At 43.5% G+C, this 19,057-nt stretch overlaps 1 protein-coding gene and 1 pseudogene across 3 annotated transcripts in view; one reads left to right on the plus strand and one right to left on the minus strand.

The window, feature by feature from the left end:
* Nucleotides 1-19,057, minus strand: part of KCNAB1 (potassium voltage-gated channel subfamily A regulatory beta subunit 1) — a 336,005-nt gene that overhangs the window by 15,131 nt on the left and 301,817 nt on the right. For all 3 annotated transcript variants that reach the window (XM_070406935.1, XM_070406933.1, XM_070406934.1), the window contains exons 9-11: nucleotides 10,488-10,573; nucleotides 8,673-8,793; nucleotides 7,501-7,595 (exon numbers count right to left, since the gene is read on the minus strand). In XM_070406935.1, the coding sequence (XP_070263036.1) occupies nucleotides 7,501-7,595; nucleotides 8,673-8,793; nucleotides 10,488-10,573 (302 nt within the window). The remainder of the gene's footprint in view (nucleotides 1-7,500; nucleotides 7,596-8,672; nucleotides 8,794-10,487; nucleotides 10,574-19,057) is intronic.
* On the plus strand, nucleotides 1,147-1,781 carry LOC139002286 (transcription factor E2F5 pseudogene; annotated as a pseudogene).

Here is a 19,057-nt window from a genome sequence, read left to right on the forward strand (position 1 = left end):
AGTAACCACATTATGTGTCTAGAATGAAACTTATGATGAGTTTGGGGAGTGATTTTGCAGATGTGAAAGAGAGAAAGGACAAGCCATCTCCTGTTCCGTTCGCCTCCTACATCTCTAAGGCGTATGGTCTGGCTCCTTGCTGGAGACTTTGCTCAGGGAGATGGTCAAGAGTGTTTGCAGCCTAAGCTCTGGGAAACCTCAGCTTCTTCCAGGAGGAAGGGTGGCCTGGAGACCACCGCTGGTGCTAGCGGTGGTGACGGGGACAGTTACGACAACGAACAGGCGCCTGGAGCCCAGCAGCCTTCCCTGAGCAGCGTGCTGGGTGCATCAGAGAGCACAGCTCACTTTTGCTGTCCTCACTGGAAAAACATCACCATTCCTCACTTTCACAACATCTTTCAGGGGACCAGTCGATATCTCCAAATAGTATTCAAATTTAGAAGAGGTTGAAGACCAATGGCCAAATGTTGTTTTTGAACAATTGCTCTTTATTATAACTAAGAGAGTTCCTGAGGTTTCAATATATCCCACACACATAAAGAATGGTTGGTTTATTCATCAATCTATGGAAATCCATTTTTCAGATCACATGTGCAATGCATCCTGACTCCTAGGTTTGGGTTACAAGTTATATACTACATGAGTATATGGGCATACCCACCATGGTGAGAAGCAGACTTCTAAAAGTAACAAATATCAAATATTCATTTATCGAGTCACTCTCTCTCCACCCTCAACTATACCCTCATTATTGTCTTAATCACTGGAAAACAAGCAGGTTAAGTTTTGTTTTGTTTTTAAAGTAGATGCATAGGCATTTAAACTCGGTGTGGGCAGGGCTAGGGCGCCACAGGGCCAGGCCCAGGGTCAGTGGGCGCCCCCTGCTGCCCCCGCGCCACCGTTGCAGTTCGGGGGCCAGGCAAGCAGGAGCAGCCGGCTGGAGAAAGAGCCTGGGGCTGCTCACCGCCAAGTTCCTGTCGCGGCTGCAGATACTGCGGCTGTGAGGCAGAAAAGAAGGATTTATGACGTCACCAACGTCTTGGAAGAGATCGACCTGATTGAGAAAAAGTCCAAAAACAGAGAGGCGTGGGCGCTGGCTGCAACACTAAGGAAGTCCTGGAGAGACGGCGCGACCTCAGCGCCGAGGTCGAGTACCTGGACCTGAGGAAAGGGACCTGGATCAGCAGAAGTCCTGGCTGCCGCAGAGCATCAGCAATGTGATGGATGACGCCCTCCGCGGCAGGTTTTCCTACGTGACCCACGAGGACATCTGCAGTTGCTTCCCCGGTGACACACCGTTGGCCATCCAGGCACCTGCTGGCACGCAGCTGGAGGGCCTCTTCCAGGGATGGGTCCGAATGGACAGAAGAAGGACCAGATCGACCTGGAGAGTCACTCGGGCCCCGTCCACGTGCTGCTTATAAATAAGGAGTCCAGTTCGTCTCAGCCTGTGGTTTTTCCTGTTCCCCCATCGGAGGACCTCACGCACCCACCGGCTCTCAGCCTTTGACTCCTCCCCGGACTCCGCACAAGCCCAGCCCCGCCCCCCGAACCCCCCAGGGCAGCCTGCCTCTGAAAGGAACCCCGCCCGGCCTCCAGCACCCCCGGGCCACAAACTCTGGCTTCAGGATCTATTACTGGAGATACCATTGATGAGCTGATGTCTTCTGATGTGTTTCTTCCCCAGCGGCTCTCGCCCACCCCCGCGGAGCCTACAACTTTAATTGAGATGACAGTGAGGAGTGTGTGACCTGTTTGATGCCTAGATACTAAATTATTAGACTCCTTGGAAACCTGGGACAGTTATCTACCTCTAATTAAAACCTTGTAGCCTTGCTAATAACCTGAGCATTTATAACGAACTGTGTAGGTCTGCTTTCCTAATACTTGCTCTCTGACTTCACAAAACGTCCACCGTGAAAACAAAGGGCTCCCAAGCCCCTGGAGTGACTGCATTCTGGGACTTCAACTTCCCTTCCAATTCTGACTCCTGTTTTTACTCTTAGGAGAGGAAAGTTAAAAGTAGGTTAAAGGTCATCAAAACCCAAAATGGCCAAGGGCCCATCACTTATTGGTGTTCCGCTTTCACTGCCACGAAGCTGTAGTATTCCTGTGCTCCGATCCTGACAGTCACTGCCACGTATGAAGTGAAGGTATCCGAGGCTACGGTCACTTCCCGTGAAGAGTTTGTGAAGGGCCTTCATTCTAGCACTTTAAGTTCACCAAGGTTGCTGACTCCTGACATTCCACTTTCCTGGATTATAGGGCTGTCTATGTAGTTTGTTTTTAAAATGTGCCAATGCCTGTACATGAACAAGATTTTTGAAAATAAAGTTGTATAAAGCAAAAAAAAGAAAAAGTAGATGCATAGGATTTATATAGCTTTTCTCATACCAAAGGAAACAAAAGTGTTTTGGAAATAAAGAGCTTTAACTGCTTTATAAGTGGGAAAAATCTTAGCATAGGGAGGAGATGAGGCTTAATGAAACTATTAGTTAATTATGGAAATAAACCAGTGTTTTGGGTAAGAAGATTGGTGGTGGGTGTGGTTGTGCACAATAATAAACTAGCTTGTTGACTGTGGGTAATAACCTACGAATCCAAAGATGAAGTTTCCTCTTCCAGTTCCATCGTGTCGTTTTCCCCATTGCTGCAGTGATTTGAATACATGTTGCTATTTTGTTCTAATTAAGAGAAAGGCAGGGATGGCTTCCTGTTCATCCCAATGTCTTCAGTTCTGATACTGGTTGGCACAGAGGAGGGGCTCGGCCAATATGGCAGAGAGAGAGGAATCTGAGAACCAGGGCCCGACAGCTAGACCTCTTCAGCTCTTCAGATTGAGCATCCAACCTTCACACAGTAGGACTTTGCTGGCACTTCTGCCTGAGTCCACAGTGCTTGTAGATTCCACTTCTTTCATACTTCACCCCTTCCCATGTCTGTCTCTTGAACAAGTCCCCAAGTTACTCTGAGGGTCGCAGCTGTCCCATTCATCCCTGCATCCTCAGCACTCAGCACAGAGCTGGGCATGGAATAGACACTCAGGAGATATTTGTCAAAGGAACCACTGAAAGAGCTTTTCTCCACAGATTAGTGGGCTATTGCTTTTCTACATAAGTCACAATATTCTCTAAAGTTTTCCTAAAGCCCATTACTTGGCTGCCTCCCAATGCTATGACTGTTATCTGTGTGTCTCCACTTTATAGGTAACTAGAGGCCCGATGCACGAAATTCGTGCAAGGGGGTTGGCCCTCGCAGCCCTAGCTTCGTCCGGAAGGTCATTCTGCTGTCCGGTCTAATTAGCATATTATGCTTTTATTATTATAGATGGTTCTGGAGTGGGAACAATCTCTGAGACTGGCCCCATGGAGCCCCTAATTCCCTGTTAATAATCCCGGGTTGGAACGCAGCAGCAACCATAGAGCCATGGACAGAACCAGTCACATTTCATCTCTGGACCTTGTCTACAGTAATTTACCATCCAAGATCATCGACTATTTCTATTTAAGCATTAAAGTCTTTGTCTTTCGAGCAGCAAAGTCTTTACTAGTGAGGTTGAAATCTCTAGGTAAAATGCTGGAGCTAAAAAATTTCCTTCTGAAATTAGACCATGATGTGCAATACCCTTTGTTTCTTAATGTGAACACTTATAGTACTTGGACTGTCTCCTTTCCGCCACCGCCCCCCTCCTCCCCCCCGCCGACCACGCCCCACCCCCCCACCACCCCAGTCACCTAGCTTTGCATGTTTTCTATTTCCCTTTGACAGAGGGGGACATATTTTTCATGATTTTTCTATAAGGCATTTTGGTAACAACAGGGAAGAGCTACCTGTAAGTTTTGTTGCACTTTTCACTTCTATTTAAACTTTCTTGCTCTGACTTTGTCGACCTTCTATTGCATTCACTCAACCAGCATTTAATGAGTACCTACTGTGTGCCAGGCTCTGTGACGAGTTACACAAGTAGATTTCAGTGTCTTTCCCAAAAGTATTTACAAATTATTGGTAAGTTGAGAAGTGCTTTGCCGTTGGGGTGTCCCCCTCAATGATTTCCTCAGGGCTATGTTTGTACTGCCTTGAAAATACCCAACAAGGGAGGAGGATGTGAGCTCATCACAGCACCTTATCTTTTTGCCACTGTCATTGGTCTAACAGGTTGGCACATGACCCAAGCTTCACAAGCCTTTTCTTGACCGAAACTGATAAAAGAAAAGATCTCTTTTCTCTTGGGTTACATGGCTTTAAGGATGTAAACCTTCAATCACTACTTTCCTGCCTCTGGCCACACGGAGAAGACCCATTTGCAGTAGAAGAAAATGACACTCCTATGCAGAGAGAAACAGAGAAGACAGAGTCCTGACACTGTGCAAGTCTAGGGATGGAGTCACCCCTGAGGCTGTCTCCCCTCATCCTTCCCACGAAGTGTCTATGTGTTGCCCTTCCTTGATTAAATTAGCTTGAATTTCGTCCTCTTGCTTGCAACCAGAGAATTCTAAGATCTGTAAGAAGTGTTTAGGGGATAATAAACAAGGAGGAAGATGCATGTAACTCAGTTTTATGACGTGAGGACAGGCTTCCCAGAGGTGAAGACAGACAACCAAGCTTTGTCCTTTGAGATGAGGAGAGCTTCCACAGCAGGATAAAAGGAAGTGCATTTCTGGGAGGCAAGAGTCCAGTGCATTTGGGTGGAAAATGAACTAATGGGGCTTGGGGAGGGGCAAGAACAGAAAAATGATCCCGAGAGGGTTTCCTTCAATGCTTTTCTGTCGGGTTTGGGTTTTGTCCCATAAGCAATGATTGGAAAATCTTTAAAGGATTTTAAGCAGGATTACCATATGGTCAGATTAATTTTTGAGAAAGATAATTGGTCACAGTGGTGGGTAGTTGAGAAGAGGGGGGAAATCAGAGAATCCAGACAGGTTACTACAGCCAACCAGGTATGAAACAGTCTGAACAAGGGCAGTGCAGGGATGGACCAAAGAAGGTCAAGGTGTGGACTAGAGGAGTGGCTGCCCCTTTGGACAAGAGTGAGGGAGGAGAGGAGGCAGCCTGAGAAAAAGCCTTGGTTTCTGACTAAGGTGACCAGATGGCTGGGTGGAGGCCCTGTTAATCAAGAAGGAAGGGCAGGTTCCAGGGAGTGAGAATAGATTCCACTAGGATTACTGCAGCCGCCCAGAACCCCCTGGGTAGTATTCCTTTCTAAAAGATAGGTATTTTTCATACAGGGTTAATTTATCCCTCAAACACAGTTCAATATTTACAACAGATACAGAATATTAGCATTTTTATTTTATTGGCATAGCTTACAACAGCCAGTGTGAAACACCGTTATTTATTCTATTTGGGGGTGGTGGTGGTGGTGGTGGTGGTGGTGGTGGGGTGTATGTGAAAGTTGCCAACTCATTTATCAATTTGCCTAGCTCTCTAACTATAATTTTTTTTTTTTTTACTATTAGCATTCTTATTCACCCCTAAGATTGTCCTGAAGCTTTCTTTTTCTTTTTCCTTTTCCTTCTTTAGTCACTCTTCTCAAGTGGCTTTCCTGAGTGCTGCATGTATCAGTCCGGAAAACACCCAGACTGATGATTTAAGGAGGCGTCAACAGTCTTCAGAACTAAAAACGTCTGCTTTACGATTGGCTGCCTTTCACCTGTTGAGAGCCCTTAAGGTTTATTGTTAAGGATGTTTCAAAGTAGACTTTGAGTTGTTTTTATAAAAGGTCAAAAATAGAAATCTTTTCTGAGTTGCTTTTGGGTTTAGCCACCTTCAAATACATTGTATCTCCCCCGCCCCTCCTTTTTCTTCTTCTTCTTTTGTTAGTGTATTTGTGAAAGTTTTTTCAGCTCTCTGTAAGCTTTTCCCAAACAATGATGGAGACTAACCAATCATACAATTCAAATACAGGGTAGCTCCTTCTTCCTTCTTTAAAAACTGGCTTTGGGGGAGATAAAACGAGGGTCAGGAGACCTGTGTTCTCATAAAAACTTTCTCTATTAGGAGTTTTTGCTCTTGGATTGGTAGCTAACCTCTTTGTGCTCAGTTTCTACATCTGGAAAAGGTCTCATAAGGATAGTCTGAGAACAAATACCTGACATTCATGTGGAAGTATTTTGAGCTTTGCAGAAAGCCTCTGAAAGAATGCAAGGCAACATGCTTAGCTATAACTGACTAAAAGTCATCTGTATCCATTTATCTTTGTGAGGATAAAAGGAGACGAATAAAAAACTCCTAGCCCAGTGTTTGGCACATAGTAGGTGCTCAATAAAACTGCAATTTTCAATGATTCCCTTCCTTTTTCATTCTCTTCTTGCCTTTTCACTAAAATGCTTTTAGTTTTTCTTTGTTGACTTATTCAGACTTGGCTCAGAACAATCTTTAATTTACAGAAGCATGACCATATTTTATATTCTAGGATATTTATATTTGTGATAATGCAAAACTAGAAATAGGACAATGTCACCATGCTTATATTGTATTATTTTAGAAAACAAACAAGCTAATAGGTCAACTGTTACTGGCAGAAAGGAAAGAGACAGACCTTGAGAAGGCTCTGATTAGGGCAGCACAGGGTGGTCCCAGCCACACTGATTAAAGGGGTGGTGGTTTGGGTCTAACTTAAGCTGACCTCCCACTAACTTTGTGCTAATGGAGCAAGAGGCTTTGGCTTGTCTAAATTTTGAAAATGCCTATATTCTCTCTCACCTGATACTATAGAGTAATTTGTGATTCCAATGTTATTACACATTCTGTTTTTTTTTTTTTTAAATATAACAACACAGGCATGGTGTTATTATTAATAAGGAGAGATGTTTGGAGTACTCTCAAATAAATCATTGAGATGTTCTGAACGGAGATAATTTTATGTCAATGATCTTGAATATCTTTACACTTCAGAAAATAATTTAAGCTAAAAGAGTTAGCAACCACAGTTGACCTCTGAACATCAGCCTTGAGCCCCACTGACAAAGGCTTGGCAATGCTTCTGCTTTCGGAATCCTCCCTCCTGACCCTCCACCCCCACATGGTAAAAAATGCCAATCAATCTCCATCCATACCCAGTTACAACCGGTAACTGGCTGAAATTTTGTTCTGTCAAGAAAAGTAAAATTAGATCTTATACAGAAAAGGGATTTTCTTTCATCAGTTTCAAAAGAGGAATGAAATGCCTTTTTAACAAGAATAGATAACGGTAGGGATTTGAGCTCCAGGAGGAGTCCAACCAGGTCATTGGGCATTTCCCCTAACCCCCAGAAGAGGAGAATTTTCTGTGCCGGCCAATTTTGAAGGGCTGACTGATGCTTGGCCAAGGGCAGAGACCTCTGGCAGGCTCTGGGCTCCGGGTTCAGGGGAGCAGGCCGGAGGACACCTCCCCGCCAAGGCCACACTCTGCATGAGCCGGAAGACACAGGCTGCTGCAGATCTGTGCTCATCCACATTTTCCCTCCCTCTCTACATCCCTCTTACCCACCCCCAGACTCTTCTAGAGGTGGAGGGAAATACCTTTAGAGAAGCCCTGGAGCTTTCAGGTACCCCGTTCCCGTATTTCCCCGAGATGATCCCGCAGGCCAGTGGAGACCAGGTCATTGCTCCAACTCCTGCAGAAGAAAAACAACTTGAAAAGCTGCTTGTAGAGAACTGGGATCCAAAGTGAGGGGGTGTTTAAGCAGGATTGGTTAGTAGTGGGGAAAAGCCGGACACATTAAAAGAGCTCACACCAATATACATCTTTCTATTAAAATGTAGGCATTGACAAATTGCACTTCATTTTTATAGGCCAATTAAACGTGCACAGTCATAGGGAGTGGACCGTATAAACAAGCCTGAAACTGTGGTTTATTCATGTCCAAACGTCACACTTCTTTTTACTCAGACACAAATGCTTTTACTTGCGCGGAAATTCAGTGCTTTGCTTGTCCACTCAGTGTCACTCTAGATAGTGCCTGGTACGTACCAGACGCACAATTCCTAGTGCATGGTAAACACACAATGAGTGACAGCAATAATAACAATTGTTCTTGTTGACTTTTTTTTTTAATCCTTCTTCCCCTACCCAGCATTTTCCTGCTCATGTGAACCTCTGTTTCTTAGGAATAAAGTCATCTCTGGAAACTGTTTATTTAAATAAATAACCCTGAAAATGTGGCTTATTCATGTTTCTCTGATGTCTACAATTTTTGTGTATATGGTGTGCATATATTTCCCCCCTCTCGCTGACATCATTATATCCACCTACACAAACATGTAGTGCCTGGCTTGTGAGCTGTCCTTGAATTCCATGTCTGACTCAGTTTCAGGCACAGAGTGGGAGATAGAGATGTATACATCCATAATCTTTTGGAAAGGCAGTCATAATCTACTCAAGGATGCATGCTCTTGCCACAGCAAGCACCCCAAGAAAAATGAGTTTATTCATGGGTTTCTTCCCTGCATTCTCTATGCATTTTTTGAACACCTACTAAGCATAGTTTATATGCCAGTCACAGTTTCCACCTCTGCTATCGCTACCCTGCAAACTACACAAAGGCACACTTGATTCTTCTACAGTCTCTGGAATGCATAGCTCTTATTATGTTAATGAAGGACATTTAAGAAGCATTTTAATAACTCAACCCCCCAGATCATGGGGCCTACTATTGTTAAAAATAATCAGTAAATTTGATTGTGGAGATTACCTATTTTATGGTAGAGCTCCGGTAGCTGAACCTCCACTTTCTCTCTCTGGAAAAGATGGTACTCAGCTTGTTCACAGACGGGAGGGATCATATTGAACTGTCTTGCGACAGAGTAGGCTTCCTAGGGAGAAATAAGATTGCAACTGGATTTATGCTGATGAGAAATAAGACTGCCCTGTGATTCTATGCATGAGAAGTTTTCATTTTAGTAAAATCAATACAAATCAAGAAGCATGGAGGATGCCATACAATAGGCAAAGTTATGACCATCAATTTCACTAAGAGCAATACCAAATGCAAGAAACCCTTATTATTCTTCGGGAGGGTTTGGCCTGAGTAAAGCCCAGGGCAAATTAGTCCCAGTGTGAATTATGGACAATAATAAAGAAAATGTAGTTTGACTATTTAGAGTCTAAAGAAATGGAACAGACAGTATCTACAGGTGATCTTTAATTAGCATGTGACAAACAGTATAGTCATTTAATAGAGTTTTTAAAAGAAAACTAGAATATTGTGTTCACATGTCTCATTAGCTAAGAAATTCAATTTACTCTCTTGCTGCCAAAGACATGCTAAAACCCGTTTCCTGTTAGAGACTTGCACCCTCCCTGTTGTGTTCTGAGCTGATGAGATCCCGCCCCCACATCCCTCTCTGTAATGAGGGAATTGACCAGAGAATTCGAGTGCCAAAGCGATTGTGAGGAAAGGTTGCAAGAGGTCTTGCAGTTTACACATGGTATCTGAGAAACAGTACATGCATACCTCAGAGATATTGCAGGCTTAGTTCCAGACCACTGCACTAAAGTGAATATGGCAATAAGGTGGGCCACACGAATTTTTTGGCTCCCCAGTGCATAAAAAAGTTATGGCCATACTATAATGTAGTCCTGCAATTTTTAACCTTTTTCATCTCATGGCACATATAAACTAATTACTAAAATTTTGCTGCACATCAAAAAATATATTTTTTGTCACTCTGACCAAAAAATAGGTATAATTTTGATTCATTCACACCAGATGGCTATTATAATGTGGGCTATTGTCATTTTTTTTTTTTTTTTTTACAATCTAAGGGAAAAGAGGTCAGTGCCCCTGACTAAATAGTCAGGTATTATATATTTTAAACATTCTTGTGTCATACTGGTTGAAAATCACTTCTGTAGTCTACTAAGTGTGCAATAGCCTTATGTCTAAAATAAAAAAATCAATGTACATATCTTAATTAAAAAATACTTTTTTGCAAAAAATGCTGACCATCATCTGAGCCTTCAGCTTGCAAGAGGTAACTTTTTTGCCAGTGGAGGGTAACATCAAGATCGCTGATCATAGATCACCATAACAAATCCTATATATTAAAAGCCGAATATGCAAATCGACTGACCAGTGGAACGACCAGTGGAATGACCGGTTGCAATGATGCACACTGACCACCAGGGAGCAGATGCTCAACGCAGGAGCTGTCCCCAGCCTGCAGGCCCCAGGCCAGCCAAGGCAGGTGCCAGTGGCCCCCCCGACCACCCACTGGTCGCTCCACAGGTCTGCCCTGATCTAGGGACCCTACCCATGCATGAATTTTGTGCACCGGGCCTCTAGTATAAAAATAATGAGAAAGTTTGAAATTTTGTGAGAATTACCAAAATGTGACACAGAGACAGAAAATGAGCAAATGCTATTGGAAAACTGGCACCAAGAGCAGCCTTGCCACAAACCTTCAATTTGTAAAAAATGCAGTATGTGTGAAGAACAATAAAACCAAGTGCAATAATACCTGTAATAAGATGCCCAATGGCCATTTAAAAATAGAAATGAAATTACCATGATCTCCATAGCGCTCCACCTGGAGGTTCCCCAGTACATCGCCATGCCTTGGTTTATCACGTGTGTCATGGCTCGAACAATTTCTGTGGAAGGCCAAACAGAGAGCATTTCATGAGTTCTTCTATTTTTCAAAGTTATATGGTCTTGGTCCCCCCCCCCCCCCCCACCCCGCCCAAAGCTTAGAAGTTTAATCCAAGTATTTGTTTGATTAATATAATTGCTTTGACATTGGTAACAACATAGTAGTCTACCATGAAATATTGATGATGTGGAAGCTGATGGTACTTTTGGGTAAATTGATTTTCCATTTCCATTTGCAGCCACAACACTAAATGATATTAAAAACATAATGAGCACTTTAAGTTCTTCCTTGACTTTTATTGCTTCATGGTTCCCGGCCTGATGAAAGAACACATGATTCACCTCCTTCAGAACCTGGGTACTTTGCTCACTAAAGTGAGAAGTAAGAGAAAGCGTTTGTTTTGACTTTGTAGAATGTAAGGTCACTGAGGATAGAAGGCCGGCCTCTGTGTGCTGGATTTGCAGAGCTGGGCCTCACACAGGGTGGCAGTATAATAGAGATGACTCAACAGCAATGTATTTAGCAGAAAGATAAACATATTAAATGCTGAGCAAACAGCTGAAGCCGCAGTGGCTCCCAGCCCACAATGGCACTCCTTGTTCTTGACCACTTTGAACCAAACTTTATTCTAAGACACCCGAGTAATGAATTTCCCTGGGGGTGGGGGTGGGGGGCTGTTTGTAGCCCCACCCAGTTTGCTCATCAGCCTCTCTCAGCCTGACATTACATTTCCTAAACTGGACAATGAATCACTTTGCCGGAGAGGTGGAGCCAAGTTAATCCTCTTGGCACCAGCCCGATGGGATGCAGAACCAGGGAGCATGCAGAGCCTCAAGTTTAACTGAGTGAAAAGTCACAATCGAGGTTGGATTTCTTCTGCAAAGCAGGTCAGCCAAACACCCAGGAAGCTACATCAACTGGCATTTTCAAGGGGTGCAGACTTTAGCTTCTCTGTGTCTCACTAATACCTGTGGGTTAAATGTCCTTCAAAAGAATCAAAGTTGAGTTGAGGTGAATGTAATTCTTATTTTATTTGTCAAAAACAGCACTGTCTAAATTGGTAGGGGACAGGATTTTGAATGAGGCAGAAGGATTAGGGTCTTAGCTTCCTTGCTTGGTTTATGTAAAACATTTTAAATTGTCCTTGGTTGGTGTCTTTCTTTGGAAGATGGGAAAGCTTTTATTCACCATTTCTAACCAACAGAGGTAGAATTTGGCTTATAAGCTAAACTAACTCAGCAACAGAAACTAGGAAGTTTATTCTCCCTTTATAAAGCAAAAGTTATACAACATGTTTTTCTTTTATTATGCAAATGGAATGATAAACATTTCTGAAAGTTGAAGCCATTTTTAAAATGTCTGCCCCAGAAGTATTCAGAGTTTTGACATCACCATCAGCGTACCACTCCATTTCCTTCCCCATCCTGTTTCATTGAGCTTAGGAGTTCATTCAATCACTAGTATTTATTAAGTGTCTGCTGAGCTGGGTGCCGGGGATACTGTGGTGAAACACACATATAGGTAAACACTGATGAGGTTCACAGAGAATAAAATGAACCCCAAGACGCTCTCCTGTCTCTAGTCTGTAATCAGTGAGATGAGCACAGAACACTGCACGGCTTGGCCACATGGCCATCACTGAGACCTTGACTAGAGCAGTTAAGGTGGAGTGGAGGCTGGGAGTACCTTTATTCACTTATTTAACACACAGGATTAAAAGCCTAATAGCTGCCAGGTACTGTGCCAATTGCTGGATTCATCTACGCGTAAAACATACAAACCTCCTGTACTCAGGGGAAGATGGAGATGTAAACAAGTAAGTAATTACAAAATTTGAGGTGTTATGAAGTAAACACATAGCAGGCGGATATAGAGAATGAGAGGAAAGACCTATTTGGTTAGGCAAGGATGGTCTTCCTGAGGAGTAATGCGTAGGCTTGAAAAACAAAAAGGAGCCAGCTTTGGTAAGAACAGGGGCAGCACAACCTCCAGGCAAATGGAACAGCATGTGCAAAGGCCCCAAGGCACAACTTAGTGAGTTCCAGCCACCAGAAGGAAGCCATTGCGGCAGGATCTAGTAAGGAAAGAGGACAGAGATAAAAGATGAAGTTGGCAGAGGGAAAACCATGTTATTTGTATGTTATTCAAAGTTTAATGGGAAATCATTAACATTTTTTAGTAAGGGAATAACAGGATGTGTTTCTGTTTCATAATGCTATTTCTGACTGCATGGAGAATCCCAGGGGGAAGGATTGCAGGAAGCAGGAAGATCTTGAGGAAGGTATTGCAATATTCCAGACAGGAGGCGAGGATGGCTTGGAATAGGGTGGTGGAATAGAGAAATGGATGGATTCAAATATACTGTAGAGGAAGGATCCATAAGACCTGCAGATGAACTGAATGCAACAGGTAAGGGAAAGGTAGGAATCAAGGCAATGTCATAGGTATCTGGCCACTTAGAGTGAAGGAGACTGAGGGAGGAACAGGTTTTTTTTTGGGGGGGAAGGGGGAGGGTGGGGGAATCAATGGTTCCTCATTGGACATTCAAAAAAATGGAAATGCCTGTAACATATTACCAGGAGAGATGTCGTATAGAGATAATTGAATGAATGACACAGTAAGCAATGTGGGCTGGTGGTGATATGTTTGTTAGTTACCTGTCTATTACTCATACTTAGATTCATGGAACTAGGTGAGACTATGTAAGGGGAATCTGCAGAGGGAAGAGAGAAGACGTTTTAAGAGCCAGCCCAGAGGTTGGAGATAGGGCACTGTGGTGTCAGGGTCATCAGCAACCAGAGTGGCAGGAAGGAAGCCAGAGGGGGAACTGTTTCAGAGTCAAGAGCAGGGAATGCTCTGAGAATGAGCTGTGCCAATACACTGGAACACCGTGAGCATTTAAGTCAAAAGGGTCCCTAACAGTGTCCATTGGATTTGGCCACATGACAGGGAGGTCATTGTGGAGCATGAGAAGAGCAGCTTCATTGTCGGTGGTGTGATAAGACCAAGGCCAAGCTGCAGCCGATGGAAGAATGGGCGTGGGAAAGGGAAGACTTGAGAGGCAACTTGGGTAGGCTGAGTTTGGAAGTGAATGGAACAAAGAGGGCAGTAGCTGAAAGGGCCCTTGGGGTCAAAGGAGAGTTTTATTTTCATTTAAAAATATTTTTATTGATTTCAGAAAGGAAGGGAGAAGGAGAGAGATAGAAACATCAATGATGAGAGAGGATCATTGATTGGCTGCCTCCTGCTCGCCCCCTACCAGGGGATCAAACCCGCAACCAGGGCATGTGCCCTGACCAGGAATTGAACTGTGACCTCCTGGCCATAGGTTCATGCTCAACTACTGAGCCACGCCAGCCGAATGCAAGTTTTATTTTAAAGATGGAAGATATAAGAGTAAACTTGAATGATTTTGGAAGTGATCTAGAAGAGGAGTTATTGAGGATATGGGATGGGGACTGGGGGAAAAAGAAGGGAGAGGCAGACTTGTTAAAGTGAGATGGAGCAGGGCAACGTGGGTGGGGGGTGCAGGGGAGGAGAAGGACATGTCTATCAACACAGTGGGACCCAGGAGGTTTGTAGAACTCGTCATGGGAGACATGGGAGCTCCTGTTTGATGAATTCTATTCACATTGAACTATCAGTCAAGTGAAAATGAGGTGGGTGTGAGAAGTGAGGGGAAGGGGAGGACAAATAGTTCTGAGTGTGGAAGAGCCTATGAAGATGCTCCAGTGTCCCAGCACTAAAGTTGCTGGTGATTTCTCTCTCCCTGATTTGTTTGGCCTCTGACCCCACAGAGACAAGGTTGGTGGAAGACTGAAAGGAGAACTCCAGGAGGGCTTTTTTCTTTGTCAGAAGCAAAATCGTTATCTTTGAGAACAGTCTATAGTGGAACTAGTATTGCAAGATGTGTAGTTGAGTTTGACTTATCACAGTATTACAAATTGAAAAAGAGCCAAAGGACAACGAAAATTGTAAAAATGGACCACGTGAACTGAGCTAGCTTCCTCTATTCTTCTCATTTTGCCTTCATTGAAGGCACTTCTCACCAAGTTCGGGGGGAAAGGATGTCTTTAGAACCACATGGTCTGACAATAATATCACAAATTGCTCCAGTAATTGTCCCTACAAATTATTTAACAATAAAATGTATAGAAAGAGAGAAGGACCAGGGCTCTACTTTTCCGGTTAATTGTATTTGTAATAAAAGCTTAACCAGGGGTTCTTATCCTGGAGGAGGCTGCAGGGAGAAATTATGGGAGAACCGAGAGGCCGCAGGTGGAGATTCGTGTTGCTAGAAAATAAAATTTAATTTAACATACATTAAAATTTCTTTTTAATGTCAGAGAAAAATCCCCCAAGTGTTGACATAATAGGATATTGCCATGCTGATGGCTGAGATGGGTTTTTATGTTATTTGACTACTTAAGGACACTAGAGGGCAGCATTGTTAAGAAACAAAATTGAGTCTGCTGTTTTACTTGTGTATCATGGAAATGCTTTTTAGAGCATCTGGTCAGAGCATGGATTCTGAGCGCGGAGAAAGACATTAGGAAGATCATTTAGTGGATTGCATTCACCTGCTTCTTGCAAAGAACACACAGACAGACGGACTTAATCTGGCAACCCAGGACTGAATGTGACTACTTTGCTCTTCCAGGAAGCCTTAGCTCCGTGGTTCTCAACCCTGACTGCCCTATCTGGGCTCAAAATTACACTATCTGGGCTCCTCCAAAGTCCTATTATATCAGATCTCTGGGTAAGGCCTGGCATCACTTTAAAAAGCCCTCCCTGAGGATCCTGGTGTGCAGGCTGGGCTTGGGACCCTCTGCGGGTCTGCACCAATGCTCCCAAAGTGTGGCAGCATCGGCAGCCCCTGGGAACTTGTTAGAGAGGCAATTCCTAGGGTCTTAACCCAGACCTACGGAATTACAAAATCTGGGGGTGGGTAGGGCCTAGCAGCCAGTGTTTTAACCAGCCCTCCAAGCAGTTTCTGGAGCAGAACAAAGTTTGAGAACCGCTGCTTCATACCATTCCCAAGTAGCATTTCAGTGGCTGTAGACTTCCTCCCACATTTCCTTTCAGCTTTCATGTAATCTGAATGGGCCATGCTAGAATTTAAGCTTTAGTTTAGTTATTTGCTTTAGTAGATATGTAAACAGATAGTCACCGTGACATGCATTCATTCTCTCTCTCTCTCTCTCTAGCTCTCGCTCGCTCACACATACACACACACACACACACACACAAACACACACACACACACACACACACACACTTTGATATGAATCAGGATCACCTGAAAAATTTGATGAACATGCAGAGGTGCATGTCCTATCCCACTTCAATGAGCCTGGGCCTTTGTAATATTTTCATCAGCTCTCAAATCTCAAAGTTTGAGAAATACTGTCTAAACTACTGAAAAACTCTGTTAAATCTTCCCTGTGTGCTTCTTTCCAAGTTGAAACCATTGTTAACTGTTCTTTAACCCACAGCCACAGGCAGCTCTTCCTCCCTGAACCCAGCGCACACTGGCCTGCTGTAAATGCCACCAGTCCATTTTGCTTCCCCGAGGATTCCGTTTCCCATCTGTAAGGTGAGGATGCTGTTAATCCTGTGGAATCCTTTCCAAGCTTCATAGGAGATAATGTGTGTAGACCAGTTTGTGAATCTAAAAGAGTAACACAAACTGGGTAACAAGAAGCAGGATGTGGCCCTGATCGTTTCTTCCCCAATAGGCTCCGATTCTAACATTTTAGTTACAGAAAAATAATGTTGACATTCTTCTGTCAGTAATGTAGGTCATTCATATTTTAAAATGTGTATTTTATGCTAAAGGCCCTAATATAACTATTTATTTTGAGTGAAAAAAATTGGTTGATAAACATATTTTTTTAAATGGCTTTCATACAAAAATAGGTTGCTTTCATTAACCCTTTGTTCGTGGGAAATGTTCCCTAGAACTTTGAAAGTTGTCAGCAAATAGATATACTGTGTGAACAATAAACCATAAGGACTGAAGATACAAATGTGCAGAAATTAATGTTTTGATCAAATAAAATGTACTCAAGTTCATCTGGCCAAAGGGACACAACAAAATAAAAACAAAAGGAACCTCAGATATTCCAGTGCAGTTTCCTCTCACTGGAGAGGAGGAAGTAGAGGCTAGGAGTTCATTGTCTTAAGGCACAATCAAAGCTTGACTCGTATACATATTTCAAATACGCCTACAAAGTGCCGAGAGTGAATACACAAAATAATAATTGTACTGTATAGTGGAATTATGTGATTTTGCTCTGTATTTTCCATGTTTCTGTAAATGTGTGTTATCATACTTTTACAATCTAAAAAAGAAAAAAGGTTCCCTAACAAGCAAAGGCACCACTTTCAAGCACTAACATGCCATAGGTTAATTCATACATATTAGGTTTAATTAAATGAAATTGCCATCGTTAGAGGTCAAAGGTGGTTGCCTATTGGCAATGTCCTGCCTGTGGTTCAATCTCCTTGCTCTCAGATCCTTTCTTTTCTGAGAGGAGAGGAGGTGGTGGCAGCTGGGGCCCTGGGAGAACGCAGAGACTTGGTTTCATCAGAGGAGTTGTTGGAACACTAAGAAAAACCAGGTCAAGACCCGGGCACAATTTTTACTCCAAACCAGCTGTTTTTTATTTATCTACCTCGACTTGTTTCTGTACTTCTTAACTTCAGAAGCTTGTGGTGGTGCTGGTTTATGACCGTGCCTCTCGGTGGCTTAGAGGTTTGTTCTCGGTTCTTTATCAGTCTTAATCCTCCCTTGGTACTCAGCTGAGGGTCTGGAGAGAGAGGACTCCACTTCCTCACAGGAAGGGAAACCCAGACCCATCAGTGAAGCTGCGCCACGCTTAGCCTTAAGGCTTGCCGACTGGCTGAGGAAAGCCTAGCTCCGTGTGTCCTGCAGGGCACACACCAGGATTGAGGAGACCACTCTGTCCTGTCATTGTCACTAACTTGGGCACATTGTCAACCTTCCTGGGTCTGTTTTTTCCAAAACAAATGAGCAGATTGATATTAATTGAGCACATAAGCAATCTTTATAATAACTGTTTAGATGGGTTATAGTTTAATCCCCATTTTATTGATGAAGAAGCCGAGGCTCAGGAAGGTAGTCATTTGGGCAAGTTCTCAGGAGATAGTCTATACCAGGGGTCCTCAAACTACGGCCCACGGGCCACATGCAAATACAAATATTGTATTTGTTCCCGTTTTGTTTTTTTACTTCAAAATAAGATATGTGCAGTGTGCATAGGAATTTGTTCATAGTTTTTTTAAAAACTATAGTCTGGCCCTCCAACGGTCTGAGGGACAGTGAACTGGCCCCCTGTTTAAAAAGTTTGAGGATTCCTGGTCTATATGGCCACTTCTAGCTCTACAGTTTGGTGATTGTCACCTTGAGGGCTTTGTGCATTGTACACGGTGGGAGAAGGTGGGATGGGGACAGAAAAGTAACATTGATTCCACTGTGTATTTGTGAATGTGTGATGCCTTGTGTGTGATTATACCCATCCCTTTGCATTTAATATGCTGCTGACTATAGTTCATGATGTGTTTGAATAACAAGCAATGTGAGCTATCTTTTTGCTTCCTGGAAGAAAGACTTCAAATCTGATGGCCCTTTGAAAAAAAGCGCTTTAAGAGGGCTTGTGTCTGCATCTGACCTGTTGAAGCTTAGAGAAGGAGTGATCTTCACAAGAGATGCCTTTACAAGATCAGGATGTCAGCCAAGATGATTCTGGATCAGAACAGCCCAGGTTCAAGAGACTAGAAAGGGTTACATGTGGAGCTTTATGTCTCCAAGGACAAAGCACTGTCCTCACCCTGCAGCTCCCCCAAGAGAACCCTCCCCAAAGGGCACAGAGCCCTCTACCTCTGCTCTGCTACACATGGGTTTTCCCCGACCCTCGACAGTTTGAGCTGAGCCTTTGATATTGCTCAGATGGGACACTTTTATTCTCACTTTTACCCAAAGTTCAAAGGCCCTGAACAAAATCAGTAGTTGGTAAGTACCCATAAGTTTCAAAGTGAGGTTAGACCATCGACGTAGGACTGGTAAAAAAGGTTTGACCATCTTTAGTCCAACCCTTGTCTTGAAAGAATAAATGGGTGAAAGTTAAGGTTGAGAGACAATTTAATTGAACTTGTTTGAGTTTGTGGCATATCCCTACCTCCCCCTGTCATGCCTACTGTCCCCTCCATCTTTTACCTTATCTCAAACTGAATAAAACTCCAGAAAATTTCATTTGCAGAACATGCAAATAAGAACAGTTCCCCAGAGTAAGTGCCTGAACTTGCTGTGACTTCTGCACAGACAGGCCCAGGCTGTCCTGGGGACTCTGCTCAATCCTTGTTCAACTCTCCCTAGTGGCAGGGGTGGGGGTGGGGGAGGCAGTGTGGGGGGCGGGGTATGCTATTTCTTCCTCCACCAGATAGGTACCTTTAATCCTAGCAA

This window comes from Myotis yumanensis, unplaced genomic scaffold, assembly GCF_028538775.1.
Source record: "Myotis yumanensis isolate MYYU_CA2020_CCGP unplaced genomic scaffold, mMyoYum1.0.hap1 SCAF_2, whole genome shotgun sequence".
Classification (NCBI taxonomy): domain Eukaryota; kingdom Metazoa; phylum Chordata; class Mammalia; order Chiroptera; family Vespertilionidae; genus Myotis; species Myotis yumanensis.